The sequence below is a fragment of the Haliotis asinina genome, chromosome 16, assembly GCF_037392515.1.
Source record: "Haliotis asinina isolate JCU_RB_2024 chromosome 16, JCU_Hal_asi_v2, whole genome shotgun sequence".
Taxonomy (NCBI): domain Eukaryota; kingdom Metazoa; phylum Mollusca; class Gastropoda; order Lepetellida; family Haliotidae; genus Haliotis; species Haliotis asinina.
This window is the reverse complement of record NC_090295.1, coordinates 43,050,536-43,067,395: the sequence shown is the minus strand read 5'-3', so window position 1 is coordinate 43,067,395 and position 16,860 is coordinate 43,050,536. Positions and strand designations below refer to the sequence as shown.

The 16,860-nt window shown below is 39.3% G+C and overlaps 1 protein-coding gene across 1 annotated transcript in view; it reads left to right on the top strand.

The window, feature by feature from the left end:
• Positions 1 to 16,860, top strand: part of LOC137268581 (multiple epidermal growth factor-like domains protein 6) — a 244,745-nt gene that overhangs the window by 143,327 nt on the left and 84,558 nt on the right. The window contains exons 5-6 of the mRNA XM_067803157.1: positions 13,413 to 13,535; positions 14,433 to 14,555. Coding sequence (XP_067659258.1) covers positions 13,413 to 13,535; positions 14,433 to 14,555 — 246 coding nt within the window. The remainder of the gene's footprint in view (positions 1 to 13,412; positions 13,536 to 14,432; positions 14,556 to 16,860) is intronic.

Below are 16,860 nucleotides of genomic sequence, written 5' to 3'. Positions count from 1 at the left end.
ACAAAGTTATGTCTACATTGTTTAAGAAACTGCCATATTATTATGTATAAATAAACCTGTTGTCACCTATATTGAAATGATATTTTAACACTCAAGGGTTCCCTTGTGAAATTAGCATTATATAACACTACTGATAACAATATTTCTGGGGCTGAGCTGTATTTATACAACCAGCGATTATAGCCTGATAACACCCCTTGCTGGTAGTCAGTGATAATACACAGTCATGTGACCATCTACTCTTCACATATATACACCACATTCTCCAATGGAATACCAACCATTTATTCCATGGGAGCTGATGCGGGTATTTCGTTTTGGGAGCTAATGCGGGTATTTCTTTTTGACTGGTAATCAGTCTTGCGAAAAAATGAGAATTTATTTTGTGCTGTAACCAGACATTGTTAGGATGCTTTCATGCTACAAAGCATGTAGGAGTGTTTGGACGGTGTTATTTAGCCACGGTTTTAATTTACTTTTTAAGCAACAATAGCTGACTGTGTATTTATCATGGTTGTTTTTGTGTTTGAGGATATCTATACATGTCGCAGATATAATCTGAATATTACCTAATCGTGTTTCCTAGCACAGTCCCGTAAACTGAAATATTGAAACATTGATGGTATCTTCTGTCATGTTTCAGTGCATTTCTGAAATAAACAAGTTCAACCTCTGATTAGTACAATGTGTGTATTGGCTTACACAGCCCATGGCTTGTTTAATTGATGACAAATATTGACAAGGCATTAAATATCATGTAGTCATCTTCCGATGTGTACACGGTGCAGCATGCATGTCACATGACAAACCCAGGCCCTCTCCCAGACAATAGACTTAAAGATAGAAAGTGTGTTGAGAAACTGTCAGTGTTTTGGTCTGGTGAGTTCTTTTTCATGAAGGGGCACGCCCACTGTTTAATTAAGTGTACATTATGCAGGTTGGTGTTGCACTTCCTGAACAACATACTCAGGCTCTGCGTTGTACTAATGCCTGCTTCTAAGAACAGCAGAGCAATGGTGTAGCCTTGTGGTTTAAGTGTCACAGCAAATTACCTGAGTTGGATTCCCCACATGGGTACAATGTGTGAATAATTTTGCTTGATAATTGCTGAAAGTGGCCAAAAAACTCACTCACACTAAGAACACCAAAGCTGACAGGACAGGAAGCAATGCCCACAATATTGTTATTTTTGCAGATAACTCAAATGCAAAAACACATGTTTCTCTCAGCATTTTTGTTTTATTTAGAAACTGTGCAAACTGCTTTGGCAAATTTTATATCCAGTGTGAGAAGCTACTTTTAAGTGATGACTGATATGTCATGAACATAAACTTCCCAGAGTTTTCAAGAAATATTCAGTAAGTGAAGAGAGTTTTCTGAGAATTAAACATGTTTTCAGTCCTTGACAGTTTTTAAGAACTGTTCCATCATCAAGTGCTTGATTATGAGAAAATATGATTGATTGGTCATTTGTTCACTGCGACCAATCTTTGATAATTTCAATTAATCAAAACGGGGACTGGGATAAAGTCTGTATCTACAAGTGTGGAAGTGTGGGTGAGGAAATTCTGTGTATTCTTCTTATGGGTTTGAGGTACACAGGGTAAGTCATATTCAGCAGCCAAATAAAATGTTTACATTAGACTCATACGTGATGAACCAGACCAAGTTTAGCATTCTGTTGCCTGTGATATTGGAATCTTCTATTCACTGAACAGTTTCGTTACTTTTTTCAAATATGTAAATGAGACATCAAAGTGGCGTGAGACCTCCTTGCATACGCTCCACAATATCAGGACATAAGTTACAGCAGTGCATCATGGGAAGTGGAAATTACAGACCAACGTCCCAATAGCGTTGATCAATCCCACAATTCAATCTGAGGATACCCTAAAATCAGCGTTTCCATTTTGGCTTCACTCCCAGTATTTATTCAGATATTGGCATAAACATAACTGTAAAGCCCTCCTTCAGAAACACCAACATGGCCGTGAGTGATCATGTATTACTACACCCTACACCAATCAATTACGCAAATAGTGCATTATGGGCACGCGCTGGTTTGATCTGTGTGGATGAAAGGCACTCCAACTCCCAGCCATGTTCAGTTTGCAACCCTCCTCACTCACCACCCTGTGTACGTCCATCACAAGGTGTGGCCAATGGGCGTGGGATTGCCATGTACAATTATAGCATTATACACCACATCAGGCACAGCTTGTGATAGATTTACAGCAACGCTGCAGAGTGGTTCTTCACAACATCAAAGACAAATCTGTAACTGATTCTTAGGAAACAGATATTTCCTTTCATATGAAGGAATTCATGATTCTTTTAGAATATGCATGTTTGATTTTTATTAGGTGAATGCATATGGTGAAAATATTGAAAAATAACATTTGAGCTTCCATTCATTGGATGTCATACACTCTAACTGCATGCAGCACTCTATTTCTGTATTTTATTAAGATCAAATTCTGCATGTCAGCTATTGATTTTACAAACTCCATTTATTTATAAAAATATTTGAATATTTTACTGCTAATAGCCTCATATTTTCTACATCATTTTTGTACTATATACCAATGAAATGTCTTTGTGTCTCCATTTTAACTGTCCAAAAGCAAAAGTTTATTTTTTGATGTCACTTACTCCATTTACTGAGAGATCTTTAATCTTTTGTTCCAGAAACACTTAGTCACTTGGAATTTAACTTCCAAATTTAGAGGGATTTTTTTGCTTTGTTTTTAGTTTATAAGCGAGACCAACTTTAAATCTTGTTTTATGGATTTTTGTCTGCAGAAAACTTGAAGGCAGAAGGAAAAAAAATTTCTCAAAAAGTCACCAGTTAAATATTCCTTTTAAATGCAAGAACTATTGTATTTCCAGTGATTTAGTAAGTGTATATGGGGCCAAAAACAATCAAAAAACATTTTCATGTTAGTTTACATTTTGGGCCAGCAAAACATTAGAATTTTATTTTTGGAGCATTTAATTTTTTTTTTAGTCTTGAAAAAGAATCCAGTGGATTCATAAAACAGTAAATACAATAGGTCTGGCCTTATGAAAAATCAAACAAGGCATCATAACTGTAATGATAAGCAGCTTTGGTTAGTTTAGTTGGGTATAAGTTGAGACCATAACATGTGTACGTTAATGTTTCTGCTGTCAATTAACTCCTAAGTGATTGCATGAGCCAGCCTTCCTTCTGGGGCAGCTACGCAGATCTCTTCAAACAGTCTGTGGTAGTTTAATTTTCATGATTTCATGCTTGTCAGCCAAGTACACAAACATAACATGCCTTTAGGTTTAAAACAATTAAAATGAAATTAAGATACGTTTAGTTATGATTGAGGGAGTGTGTTTGGCCATGCATCACTTTTTAGCAATATGCAATAATATTCCAGTAGTATCACAGATGGGACTCCAGATATTGCTTTCACATCCATCCATCCTGCATCCATATGGGAAATCGACCTGTTACGGTCCGGGGTAGAAAAGGCCTTCAGCTACCCATGCTCACCACAAACGGCGACTATGCTCGTCGTAGGAGGCGACTAACGGGATAGCTTGTTCAGGCTCGCTGACTTCGTTGACATATGTCATTGGTTCCCAATTGCGCAGATCGATGCTAATGTTGTTGATCACTGGATTGCTTGGTCCAGACTCAATTATTTACACACCGTCGTCATATAGCTGAAATATTGCTGGTATGTTGATCAAATGCTTTAATTGGTTCCTAAATAACACCAAGTTACTGCACCTCTCAATACATGAATGAAATAAATGTGATATAAAGCAATCAAATATTGACAAATAGAACAGAGACATTGTAACTTCATTAGAGTGTTGTGACCTCATTAGAGCATTGTGACCTTACTAGATCTCTGTAACTTCATTAGAGCACTGTAACCTTGTTAGGGCATCATGACCTCGTTAGGCTCTGCACCCATAATGTCATCCCAGCACTGTTACTCCATCATCATTCACTGTAACATGCACAAGCCATTTCTCAAACAATTCCTTTCCCTGCAAACATGAAACGAAACAAATGAGTCCCTGTTTTCAACTTGAGTGGTAGTTTTGTCTGTGAAGCATTTGAAAGATTATGTTCAACTGTTTAATTAGTAAAAACCCCAAAAGGTGTATGTTAGTAAGTGGAGAAAAGACTTGAAACAAGTTGTTGATGTCGGCATATCTTGGCTTGAACTGTATGAGTCAGAGAGGAAGAACTTGTTTATCTTTTTTGGTCATAAGTTACCTAATATAGATGACAAACATCATGTGTTTGCTTCAGTAATTAAGAGGTTTTAACGTCAAGGACAGATACAGCAGAGCACTTGTGCATAAAAAGAAGGTTTGTGCCTTGTCTGATGAAGAGATTTTAACTTTGTCATGGAAAATTAGCATGTAGGTGCATGAGGTACATATGTATGGAAAAGGAGAGGTCCTTTTTGTGATTTTACAATTTTCATTATGTAATTGTGTAATTTTTGTTGAGACCATATCACCAAATACTTTGATATTAGTGTTGCAAGACATTTACTTGTAGTGCACCCAATCACCAACCCAGCTTCAGGAGGTATACTTGGTACACCTGCACCAATCCACGGTGAATCAACATATGCTCTGGTCTTAACAAAACAATTCTATATCCAGTTGAAGAAGCTACAGTTTTGTGAACAAAGTTGTTATGCAAGCGAGGATAGAGATTCATGGGCTGATGAGGCACAGTTTGTGATTTTGCAATTTTAGTAAGCGTGTAATTTTGTTGAAAGACTAGATTATCATGTGGATGTAGTGTGGTGTCCTGCACCATCAATAGCAGCTCCTCCCTCGAGCAATACAGAAGTCTGATGACAAGCGCCAATGTTTTTCCTAATCAGTAACAAGAAAGAAAACTTGAAGTCTTTTCAGCTCTGATCGTGTGACAAGCAGTGTCGATAATGTAACAAAAATACAAGTAATAAAAGTAAATATTTGTTTTGTGTGTGTGATCTCCAAGTACAACAAATAATCTCAGCATCATTAAAAATGGTCATTGAAATTGTCCCTGCTACATAATTATTGAAATTGAAGGTTCATCCTTACTTTGTTGTGAGAGATGGTGCATGCTGGGATATATTGATGAAGCTATGAAACATGGCAGATTTAGAAGATTCCATATATGCGTCTGATCTACATACTTAGGAAAAACTATTTGTCAAGAGAATACATGTCTGCTTGAAGGTGGTAGTGGACAGAGATTCAAGAAACATGCATATGTAACCATTTGCATATTTAGTCAGGTTAGGATATCGTACTTTGGCCCTCTGCTTTGTTTGTCTGGTTCTCCATGGATGACACTAACTGATGGTGGATATGCAGAGTTAGATACGTGATTTATTCAGAAGATATATTTACAAATAAGGAACAAGAATGTCATCAACACTTACCATGACAGGTGGAATGCATGACTGTTGGGAACATTCAAGAGTGGTAACAAGGAATGGAAAGTCATCCCGCTAAGTGTGTGTGATACTGACGTGATTACGTTTTAGTGAATGGGAAAAACAATTTAAAGATCATAGAGGTACCGACTAGAAGTGTAGATGATGAACAAGCACACATTCATTCTGACCTAATCTGATAAGTGAGTGAGTGAGTGAGTGAGTGAGTGAGTGAGTGAGAAAGAGGTTTCATACGTAGTCCCCATGTGGGGAGTCCAGCCAGGGTTTTCTGCATGATACAAACCATTAGGCTGCCCCAGTACTTCATATACCAAAGCATGTTCTGGTATTCTATGTTGTGCATGTTGCTGTCTGCATTGCATGTTTCAGTGTTCTGCAGGTTGTTGTATTAGAACCATGATCAGAGTTAAGCTGAAACTTACAATGTTGATGAATACAGGTAACATCAGATCAAAGCACAAATTAATTCTAGGTAAACAAAACCGTATCTGCATGTGTGTTTATGAAGGAAGGTATGTAATGCTTTAAAAGATAAACTATTTCCATACCTACCAGGTGTTGAGGTTTGTTTAACCTGACTATACATCAATTATACCCCAGTTATAGCCCAGTTATTCCCCAGTCATACTCCAGTTATACCTCACTTCCGGTCTCATTGACATTGTTTCCTTTGTTAAAAGTGTATGTGTACTGACCAACACACCTATCAAAATAGTAGGTGTATCATTAATACACACACACTTTTTCACTTGGGAATACCTAAGCAATAAAGACACTACAAAGAATTTTATATCAATGGTCTTACACTGAGATTTCACCACTTTCATTACTATACTTTATGACAACCCATTTCTTTGAAGGAGAGCACTTAGAAACAATACAGATATAGTACCAGTCTCGAATGACCGGTATGTCTTCCCTCTAAACCAGCTGACAAGCATATGTTGCAGAACAGCTTCTCAAACGTATGCACCCCAACTTTCTACTGCGAAAAGCGAATGCTCTGGTCCCCCTTTGCTGAGAGTGGTCGATGGAAGAAGCTCCCCTCTGTCGGTATAATCTGCAGACAGGGTGAAGAAGTTTGATGTAGCATCTACTATACTATCTACTATACTAACCAAACATTAAGAAAAGTCCTAAGATGCCAGTGTAACAAACATTTAAAAAAAAAAGACATATCCGGAAGTAACACACCACTGGTTATGTCAATTGAAAGTGCCCGGGATCAAACACATATTTGTGGTGCCATACCTGCTTACTTTGGCATTCCTTGCACATGCCCAGTTGTCGTGGAGGTTGACTACCCACTGGCTGTTTTTCAATGTGTTTTTAGGGATTCGTGTTTGTTGAAATTGTCGCAATTCCTTTTCATTGACGAGCTCACCAAAACGATGGTTGTCTTGATCAGTCGTTAACTTAAAATCTTCCTTATCATCCAGGTCAAAATGTGATGCTAAGGAACGGTCAATCTGAGTAAGAAAATCCTCTGTCCACTCTTGAGCATCCATGGCCGATGTTTTCTATGCCACATGCGAGTCATAGAACGCATGCGCATTGATCTGCTCATGCCAATTACCAATTACAAGTAATACTGTGCACATTTAGGGCTACTTGAAATCATTTTCGGGCCCAAGATGATTTTTAATATTGTGAACTAGTGCAAGCCTGTGCATGCACATGCAATCAACTGTTTAGACACACGGCGTGTGAGGGTCTTAACCACTGGACTAAATATATATAAAATAGTTTGAAAAACAAATCAATTTTTAGTGATTCTTAAAATGAAAAGTGTTATATTAAACGCAAACTTGACCTGAAGTGAGGTATAAGTCAGATTTACCCACACTTCCTCGGTGTGTCGCACAATACCCATACTGTTTGAGTCGTGAGGTGTCCTTGGTGTGTCGCACAATAACCTACTGTTTGAGTCGTGAGGTCTCCTCGGTGTGTCGCACAATACCCCTACTGTTTGAGTCGTGAGGTCTCCTCGGTGTGTTGCTCAATACCCCTACTGTTTGAGTCGTGAGGTCTCCTCGGTGTGTTGCTCAATACCCCTACTGTTTGAGTTGTGAGGTCTCCTCGATGTGTCGCACAATACCCCTACTGTTTGAGTCGTGAGGTCTCCTCGATGTGTCACAATACCCCTACTTTTTTACTTGTGATGTCTCCTCGATGTGTTGCTCAATACCCCTACTGCTTGAGTCGTGAGATCTCCTCGATGTGTTGCACAATACCCTTACTGTTTGAGTCGTGAGGTCTCATCGGTGTGTTGCACAATACCCCTACTGTTTGAGTTATGAGGTCTCCCCGGTGTGTTGCACACTTTCCGAGGTGTGTCGCTCAATACCCCTACTGTTTGAGTCATGAGGTCCCCTCCGCTGGTACCTCTGAGGCCTCACGACTCAAACAGTAGGGGTATTGAGCGACACACCTCGAAAAATGTGGGTATATCTAGTACTTATACCCCAGGTATTCCCGAGTTATATTCCAGTTATTCCCAAGGAATACACTGGTCACCAGACCCACATGACTGATCATCCAGCACCAAAGACAAACTCATTATATCGATGACTAATCTTAAACCAACAAAGAATAAATATACTTCCAAAGAAACCAGAAAGTAAGAATTGATGTGTGTCATTTCCTTATGATCAGGCACACAATATTTCAGGGCATATTCTTACTCCTTCATCAAGCAAATGAAGTTGGCTCAATGTTAATTTCCAGCATAAAACCCAGGATGGATTCGTGCTTTGAAAAGACTGCCATCAGTCTATCTGGACTCACAGTCATCACCAGATTGTGTGCTTCAGTGGAGGCTTGTATCTAGTCTACTAGACATGAGAGGAGGTCAGGTCATGAAATCATGATATATATATATACTAGAGTACAGTCACTCGGTCACTTGTGACCTTGTAGGGAACTGTGAAGTGACTCATGAATATCTGGGATGTGTTTGTGATGAGCTTGATGCTGACATTAATTTGGTAATTCTACACTCTCAAGGTATTTCATAACCAATGTTTTGATGTTGTTAGGGGATGTCTTGAAGTTCAGCAAGTACACTAACAGTATATGAACAGACTTTAATGTTGTCTTTAAGAGGAGAGGAAGCTTTTTTGTTCTTAGGACGTCTTATGGTATATATTTTCGTGAATTATATCATGGTTACAACATTAATTGCATGTGAAGATGTTTGTAGGGATAAAGTTGCTGTCGGGCATTAAATCTGCACACCAAAGAGCATCATCTGACTATAGTAGTTTCCTCTGGGCAGTCATCCATCTCTATACTTCTCTCTTGTGGCATCAAGATGCTTGTGTATTTAGGAATTTTTATTTAGGGACCAAATTCTGAGCTCATTTACTCACTCAACCACTAAACCACTCACTCACACACTCACACACTGAACCATTCACTCAACTAGTCAACCACTCACTCACACACTCAAGGATTCACACACTTAACTATTCACGTAAGCAGTCAACCACTCACCCACTCAAGGATTCTCTCACTCAACCATATACTCAACAAGTCAACTACTCACTCAACCAGTAGATGATGCAACAACTCACTCAGCCACTGACTCAACTAATTAATGATTCAACCACCATCACTGCCATGTGCCCACCTTCCTCCCATCTGTATGGAATCAGTGAGAGTTTATGGTCTGTGCCTGGCAGTATGTTACAATTTATGAGACGTGTATCCATAAAGTACAAAACACAAATCATAAATTCCAAAAATATACTTAACTATCCTTTCAAAATACCTCTTGCATTGAGGGAGACCAGTACCATCACCTTGTGTGTCAGCAATATACCAACCACCATGACAAGATGTAGTTCAGATAGGAGCTCTTGTAGTTGGAGGGTTAGCCAGCATCAGATACTGGTGTGTGATGGAGAATCAGCAGCTGGCAAGATGATGAAGTCCTCTCACAGCCTTAGCTACTAACAACTGTAATCTCACAACAATATATGCTACTCAATAGAAGTTAGAGAACATGGCATGACAGATTGATTATAGTCTTGTGAAAAGATTGGGTGTTTTTTAACCTTCTGTGTAGCATACATCAGAAGCTTGTATTTGAATGCTATATAAGTGTCACACCAGTCCTTGAATGACTGACCGGTCATCCTAACCTGGTCATCCTATGTATGCTGGCCCTTGTGCTGGGGTAATGGCATGACATTGCTTCTGGATGACTTTCAGTGCATTCCATCATTGAACTGTGAGTTATGATACTTGGGATAAATACATCAGAGTGGCTGTGATGACAAAGAGGGATCATCCCATAAATCCACCAGCATCCTAAAACATATCTCAAGTCGTCTAGGGAAACAATAAATATCATCTTAAAAAAAGTGGAAAAATGTTTGAGATTTTCACAAACTGCCTGTTATCATGCTAAAGTTGACAGTGATCCTGTGGCTTGGTTGCTGTGCACCTAGCTCCTACCTTACATGAAAGGGTTTGACATCTGCGACCTTCATCACTTGAGGCCCTCATCTAGAGTGTCTGCTACTGTTCTTGTCCAGTATATTAAATATTAACAGTACAAGCTTTGATGCCAGAGTCAGTAATATAATTATTGCCTCCACCTGCAGGGTTTACCATAGCATGTTGCACTCCCTGTAGCATTACCGTTATATGTAATATTTTATATAATAAGGTGATGTAGTGATCAGAGTAGCATTGCCTTAATGTGTTGTGTTCTTTGTAACAGAACCATGTGGAACTCTCAGGAAAGTTGTCATAATGTGTAGTGTCAGCAGTGTTTTAGTATGTACTGTTGAAAGTAACAGAGCTGTAATATGGGGATGAAGACATATGGATATACAATTTCTTTCTTGCAGTGGATGTGATGCTCCGGTGTAGATTCTAACACTGTTATAAGCAAAAGATGCTTGATGTCTACTTTGCTTGATAACGGTGTTGGAATCTACACGGAAACATTGCATCCACTGTAAGAAGGAAGTTGTCTGTCCATAAAAGTCTTCGTCCTCATTATACCAGCTTCTGAAATGCCTCTTAAAGAAGAGCTGTAATATGTAGTGTTTAAAATACCAGAACTGAAAATGTAGTGTTTAAAGTAACAGCACTAAAGATAAAGCTACAAGATGTTTTATTGTGCAAATGTTCCATGTAGAAACTATGTCAATTTCCTATGAAGTACATTAACAAGATATGTAGTGAGTGAGAGTGACAGTACATATACTGACTTAAATGTGTATAATGACCAGGTCAAAAAGATATTGTAGATTTGTTTAAGGTTGTGAATATGGACGCAGATCATTTCAGTTTGAAGCTGGTTCAGTATTTGTAAAGAAGCAGCTAAATGTTTCTGTGGCAGTAAGGCATGGAAAGTAATTAATTCGAGAGGAAAGGGAGTGAAATAAGGAGTGCCTAAAGTGGATTATTTCCTTAGTCCCAAAGAGTGCCAGATTAGACACCTTCCACTGTATTTACTACAAGACATGAAACACTGTTCTTCATCCTCAAGGACTGAGCATTGATCACAGAGACGACCTCCATAGGTGTAGGTGGCCATGTTCTTCTACCCAGTCCAGTGTTTAGTCTGTGGTCATTCAGTCCTAGTTTCATGAAGTGGATATGGTACTTTTTTTTACCTTACAGTGTTCAAGCAATGGTTCAAGTTTAATTTCTAATTTAAATTTTATGCATGTTCAAAGTTCCTTCCTTGAATTTGAAGCATGTATTTTGTCTTGAAGAGACAAGTGGAACCAGTCTGTAAATTTCAATTGGAGCTCCTTAAACACAGAGGAACAAGTTAGATCTGTTTCCTTTATGTCAAACTTATTCAAAAGGCAACTGTATTTAAAATACCATCCAATTTGTGCTTGGCAATAATTATTGATTCATTAAAAGCATTTTTATAAATGGTATTGGGAGAAAGTAAAATATGTCTGCAGAATTGAACAATGGATTTAATTATTTTGAGTAATAGTAGAAACTCTGCTCTGCATGCCAAGTTTTGTGCTTGCTGAGAAACCGTAAATGTGGTGTTTAAAGTGACAGATCCGTTATTTGTAGTGTTTAATGTAACAGATCCGTTATTTGTAGCATTTAATGTAACAGAGCAGTGATATGTCAGACTCCATGTTAGATGTCAAATATATCCTATCTGCTGAAGTATGCTGGTGTAATTATCCTGTTTAGTAGGTTGAGAATGATGGGGCATGTTCAAGACAATAATTGTCTTATCAGCCAATTAATAGCCATCGTGAGCTGACCGCCAAGAGCTGTCCAGTCACTACAAACATCTGCTGACCAATCAGATCGCAGGGCCAGGTTGTGACCTCTCACAGACTTTATGCTTTGAATAGCACTAATGAAAGCAGTAATACCATGAATGTTCATGTGGACTACCCTAATCACAGCACATGCCAGTAGTTATCAAGTTATGGTCACAAAGTGGTCAGTAATTGGTCATCAATAAGCACATCACAAAGCAATTGTCTCAAATTATGGCCTGATCAGCTAATAGTTTCAATATGGTACCTCCCTCAGCTAGAGGGGGGTTCAGAATATATGAATTGCTGTCCACCCCTCCATCCATCCTATCAGGTGAACAATCTCCCTTGCTGCCATTTCCAATCTTGAGGGTCAGTAATTGGTTATCAGTAATCTCATTTGCCCACAGTTATGACCAGGAGGTCTAACAGTTTCAGAATGGTTTAGAACTTCGAATCAAGGAAATAGCCTTTCTCTGTCTGCTTCAATAGCTGATGAGGTCGGGCAAGGCGAAATATTCTTCCTTCCTTCCTCCTCTAGTTGTAGGGGGTCAGGCAAGGTGAAGGTGAGCTTCTGTCCTGCCCCCTGAGTTTGAGGGGTCAGGCTAGGTGAGCATCTGTCCTGCCCCCTGAGGGTTTGAGGGGTCAGGCAAGAGTGAATTTCTGTCCTTCCACCCTGGATTTGAGGGGTCAGGCTAGGTGAGCTTCTGTCCCGCCACCCTGGGTTTGAGGGGTCAGGCAAGGTGAGCGTCTGTCCCGCCACCTTGGGTTTAAGGGGTCGGGCAAGGTGAGTTTCTGTCCTGTCAGCCTGGGTTTGAGGCGTCAAGCAAGGTGAGCTTCTGTCTCGCCACCCTGGGTTTGAGGGGTCAGGCTTGGTGAGCGTCTGTCCTGCCACCCTGGGTTTGAGGGGTCAGACTAGGTGAGCGTCTGTCCCACCACCCTGGGTTTGAGGGGTCAGGCTAGGTGAGCTTCTGTCCCGCCACCTTGGGCTTGAGGGGTCAGGCAAGGTGAACTACTGTTAGGGTTTAACCCTGGTGGTCAAGCCCATGTGTGTTTACTGACCTGACAACCAGACGCTGGGTGTTTGTCAGGCATGAAAGAAAACATAAATTGTCACAGAGTTGTACATCCATTGTAACAAAGCATGTCTGAATAAGACATGAATCTGAATCTGTGTATTGTTATTCTGACCAAAGTTACTCCTCTATATTATGGGGACCAATGTTATATGTTGCCATCAGTATGGCAGACACATTTAACACCATCAAAGGGGAACAGGACTCAATCTGTTTTAAGCATTCACATTTGTGGCAATCACACCCATTAAAACGTTCATATGCATTCCAAGCATACTGCAGACTGTTCCAAACACATAACTGTTGTAACACTCATATCCCTTTCCAGATCAGATCAGTCGTTTATGTCAAAGACACACTCCACATACAGTTACTTCATGCAATCACATCTGTATGCCTGTCTCGTATTCAGTGTCAGGGTTAGGTGAGCTACAGTACCTCATATCTTGGCACTGCCCTCAGTGCCTATGAGTGAATGAGTTTAGTTTTAAGCCGGTAGTGCAATATTCCAGTAATAGCATGGCGAGGTACACCAGAAATGGGCTTCTCACGTTTTCCACATGTGGGCTGTCGAACTTGGGCCCTCATTGTGATGCAACAATGATGAGCATTTGTTATTGTCATTGCAGATGTCAATGAATGCAGCATCAACAATGGCGGCTGTCAGATTGACTGCAGCAACACCATTGGCTCGTTCCAGTGCAAGTGTCCACGGGGCTTTGAACTTACTGCAGATGGAAAACAATGTCAAGGTAGGTCATGTGACCTTTCACCTGTGTATTGGATAACAGACATATTGCATGGTTGATGTGTGGTGACAGATAATAGATATTGGCTACTGGTTTCCATATTACCTGTATCATACCTGTAACATAATGACGGTAACACTCTGCTCTATGGGTGTCGGAACATTTTATGACACTGGTTTCGTTTTTAAACCATTAAAATATCGAAAATACGCTATTTTGTCAGTTTAATGCATGCAAGATGCAGGTAATAAATAAAATTCTGCACTCAGTCTCAAATCATACGAATTGTACGAAACTTGTGACCATAGAAAGGACATTTGTTTCGTATAATTCGTACCTAATGAAACCTTGTGTAGAATTTTGTCTGATGAACAATTCCTTGTAGTTCTTTCTTCAGTAACGTAATTGTAAAACATTACTACTCACATTAACCACTGGTGTACTGGCTATCATATGTGACAGCAATGTATTTTCCTTGCATCGGTGACCATTGGTGTACTGGGTATGGCTGAATTAAGTCAACAGTATATAACTGTTTGATTGTGCACATTGGTGGGACAGAGAGGTAGTGGTTAAACATTGGCTCATCCCACCAAAGGCCCATGTGCAATTACCGACATGGATACCTGTTTCTGGAGTCACCACCACCAAGATATTGCAAGAATATTGCTAAAAATGGCATAAAACCTTACTCTCTGACTTTACATGCTGGTGAGCACTAAGAAGATGTACAATTTGATGGGCCAAAGCCAGAAGTTGTCATGCATAATATTGTATGTTTTCTCACCAGAATGTAGCTGTAACATTCCTGATGAGGGTTGGTGAAATTTGACTCACTCACTCACAAATATATGAATATATATATCTATATGTATCTGTATGCGAATGTAACATTTTCAGACATCGATGAATGCGCTAACCATAATGGTGGATGTCAACATAAATGTCTCAATACTAAGGGAGGCTTCAGCTGCGAATGCCCCAAGGGTCAAAGGCTACATGCTGATGGCCGAACCTGCATTCGTAAGTGCACAGCATGGCATGACGTTGTTTGGTGAAACTAACCAGTTTTCTTTCAGGCAATATAAGACAAATGTGGTAACTTGGCACGAAAACATGGAGGGAAGGTTTGGAGGATGTACAAAATAGAACCAAATATTATATTTATATTTTGAATCAAATTGTGATGAACAATTGATGGATGTAAAAGTCATTCTTTCTGTTTGCACAAAGAATCACCCTGGGTTGGAATGAATCATTGTTTATGGAATTCATACAGAAAATCATTAGATGTTTACCCCATAATTCCTGGAACTGAAGATGAGTGCCATGCCAAGTTGTGTCAGTTATAGTGAAGGGAGTTTCAGTGTTGGAAGGCCTACTATTTATGACTGATTATCTCCCCTTAAAGCACTCTCATCAGATAAAGTATGATGTATGTATTACTTATGGGATAAGTCTTTTGATGGCCTCTGGGTAATGTCTTCTGTAATATGTTTGTGCTTATTTACTACACAGTCTAGCATATAATAGATCATGGTTCCAGTGCCTCCGCATGGTTAAGGGTTTTCCATTATCATGTCAAGAGAATTTAGGATGTTTAACCTGGTACAATTAGCTTCTCCATCTGGTGATACCATGTTATCCAATGCGATACCATGTTATCCAATGCGATACCATGTTATCCAACCCTGGCCTCAGCCAAGCAAAACTGACATACTGAATCACTTTTTGAAAGTATCAAGATAAGCCACTAGCTCACTATCATATCATCATATCTGTCTCATGTTCCTTGATTATGAAAGTTTAGGGGCAACAAAAGTTGTGGTTATCAATGTTTAATGTTTTATTGCTTTCATTTTGAATTCAGTATTAGATATATGCATTCAACTTTAAGACATTTGTGTTGAGCTGTTTTCTGTTCAGATGTTGGCATTTTTGGCATTGAATTGATCATTTGTAAGAAATTCAGCATTCGTTGTCCTGTCATTAGCTTTCAACATTACCATTTGTGTTTACCATTCGACAATACATTTTACAAATCAGCATATGTCATATTTGGGATTTCACTTTCTTAGTAAAGTACAAATTCTAGTACTTTTTCGGTTGAGTCCCATCCGGGATTTGAACCCGCACCCGCAGAGTCAGGCACCTAATTGCCAGCACACAAAGTCAGCTGTCTAGCCTGCTGAGCCACCTTGACTTAATATGCTCAAAAGAAAACAAGGAATGCCCAATTCTTCCATATGATTATCGTAATTCTATCACACCATATTTCATATTGAAGTACTGGGTGTGTTATAACTATATTTTTTTTGTACCTTTGTAATCATTTCTCTCGCAGATAGTTTTATGAATTCAATAATAATTAATTTTAATTAATAATAATAATTTACTATTAGAAAACAGCCTTTGTACATAGCTTGGGGTAGGTTTGTCACTTTGTATAATAGCATAGTTGTTTGCCATGTGTGAGTAAAGACATTTTTATGGTAAAACTTTGATGAAAGCAACATAGGAATGGAGCTGACTAAACCAGGAATATCAACCAGGGACCCGTTTCAGAAAACTTTTGTGAGCCTAAGATCTCGCAAGTTTTCTAGTAGCCATTAAAGCTCCTATACCGCAACACAGGAGCTACAGATGCTATGAGAAAGGTTATGACATCATAGGATTTCAAGAGCTTTGTGAAACAGGGCACGGGCAGGCAGTTGTAGTGAACCCCTCCATCATCAAGATAATCAGACCAACTCTTCATTAAACAGGATAATTCAGTGTAAAGTCTTTGTATGGCATGCAGAAGATGTGCACAAACATGGAAAATATATTGATGTCAGCTTCTTTGAAATAAGGAACACAACATTCCAGAATATATTCTTACTCCTTCACAAGATGCACCTGCTGTTCCTCATATTACAGAATTTGACATCCATATATTTTCCTCTTAAATTAGAAGTGGCAGGAAAGTACAATTTGCTGTTTAACTATTTCAAAGACACGTGTGAGGAAGTACCTTTGTTCCTCCAGTGCAGGTCTCGACTCTAGTATCGACATGGTATGCACACTTTCATGTACTGTGATTACATTCGAGATATGGTGATAATTACTTCATACAAGGTCAGAGGTGGCCATGTTTTTCATTCGAGTAGATCAAAGTTTATCCCCAATGATGGGAAGCACTCCATCTCTCCCCAGGATGGGGAAGTGTTGACAAGTGCAGACCACTAATGAAAATTAATGTGGAGAATCTGTCACAGTAGTAGAACTCCTACAGTCTGGGGACAAAGTAGTGCATGGTAAAAACACCAGATGGTGGCAGATCACTGTG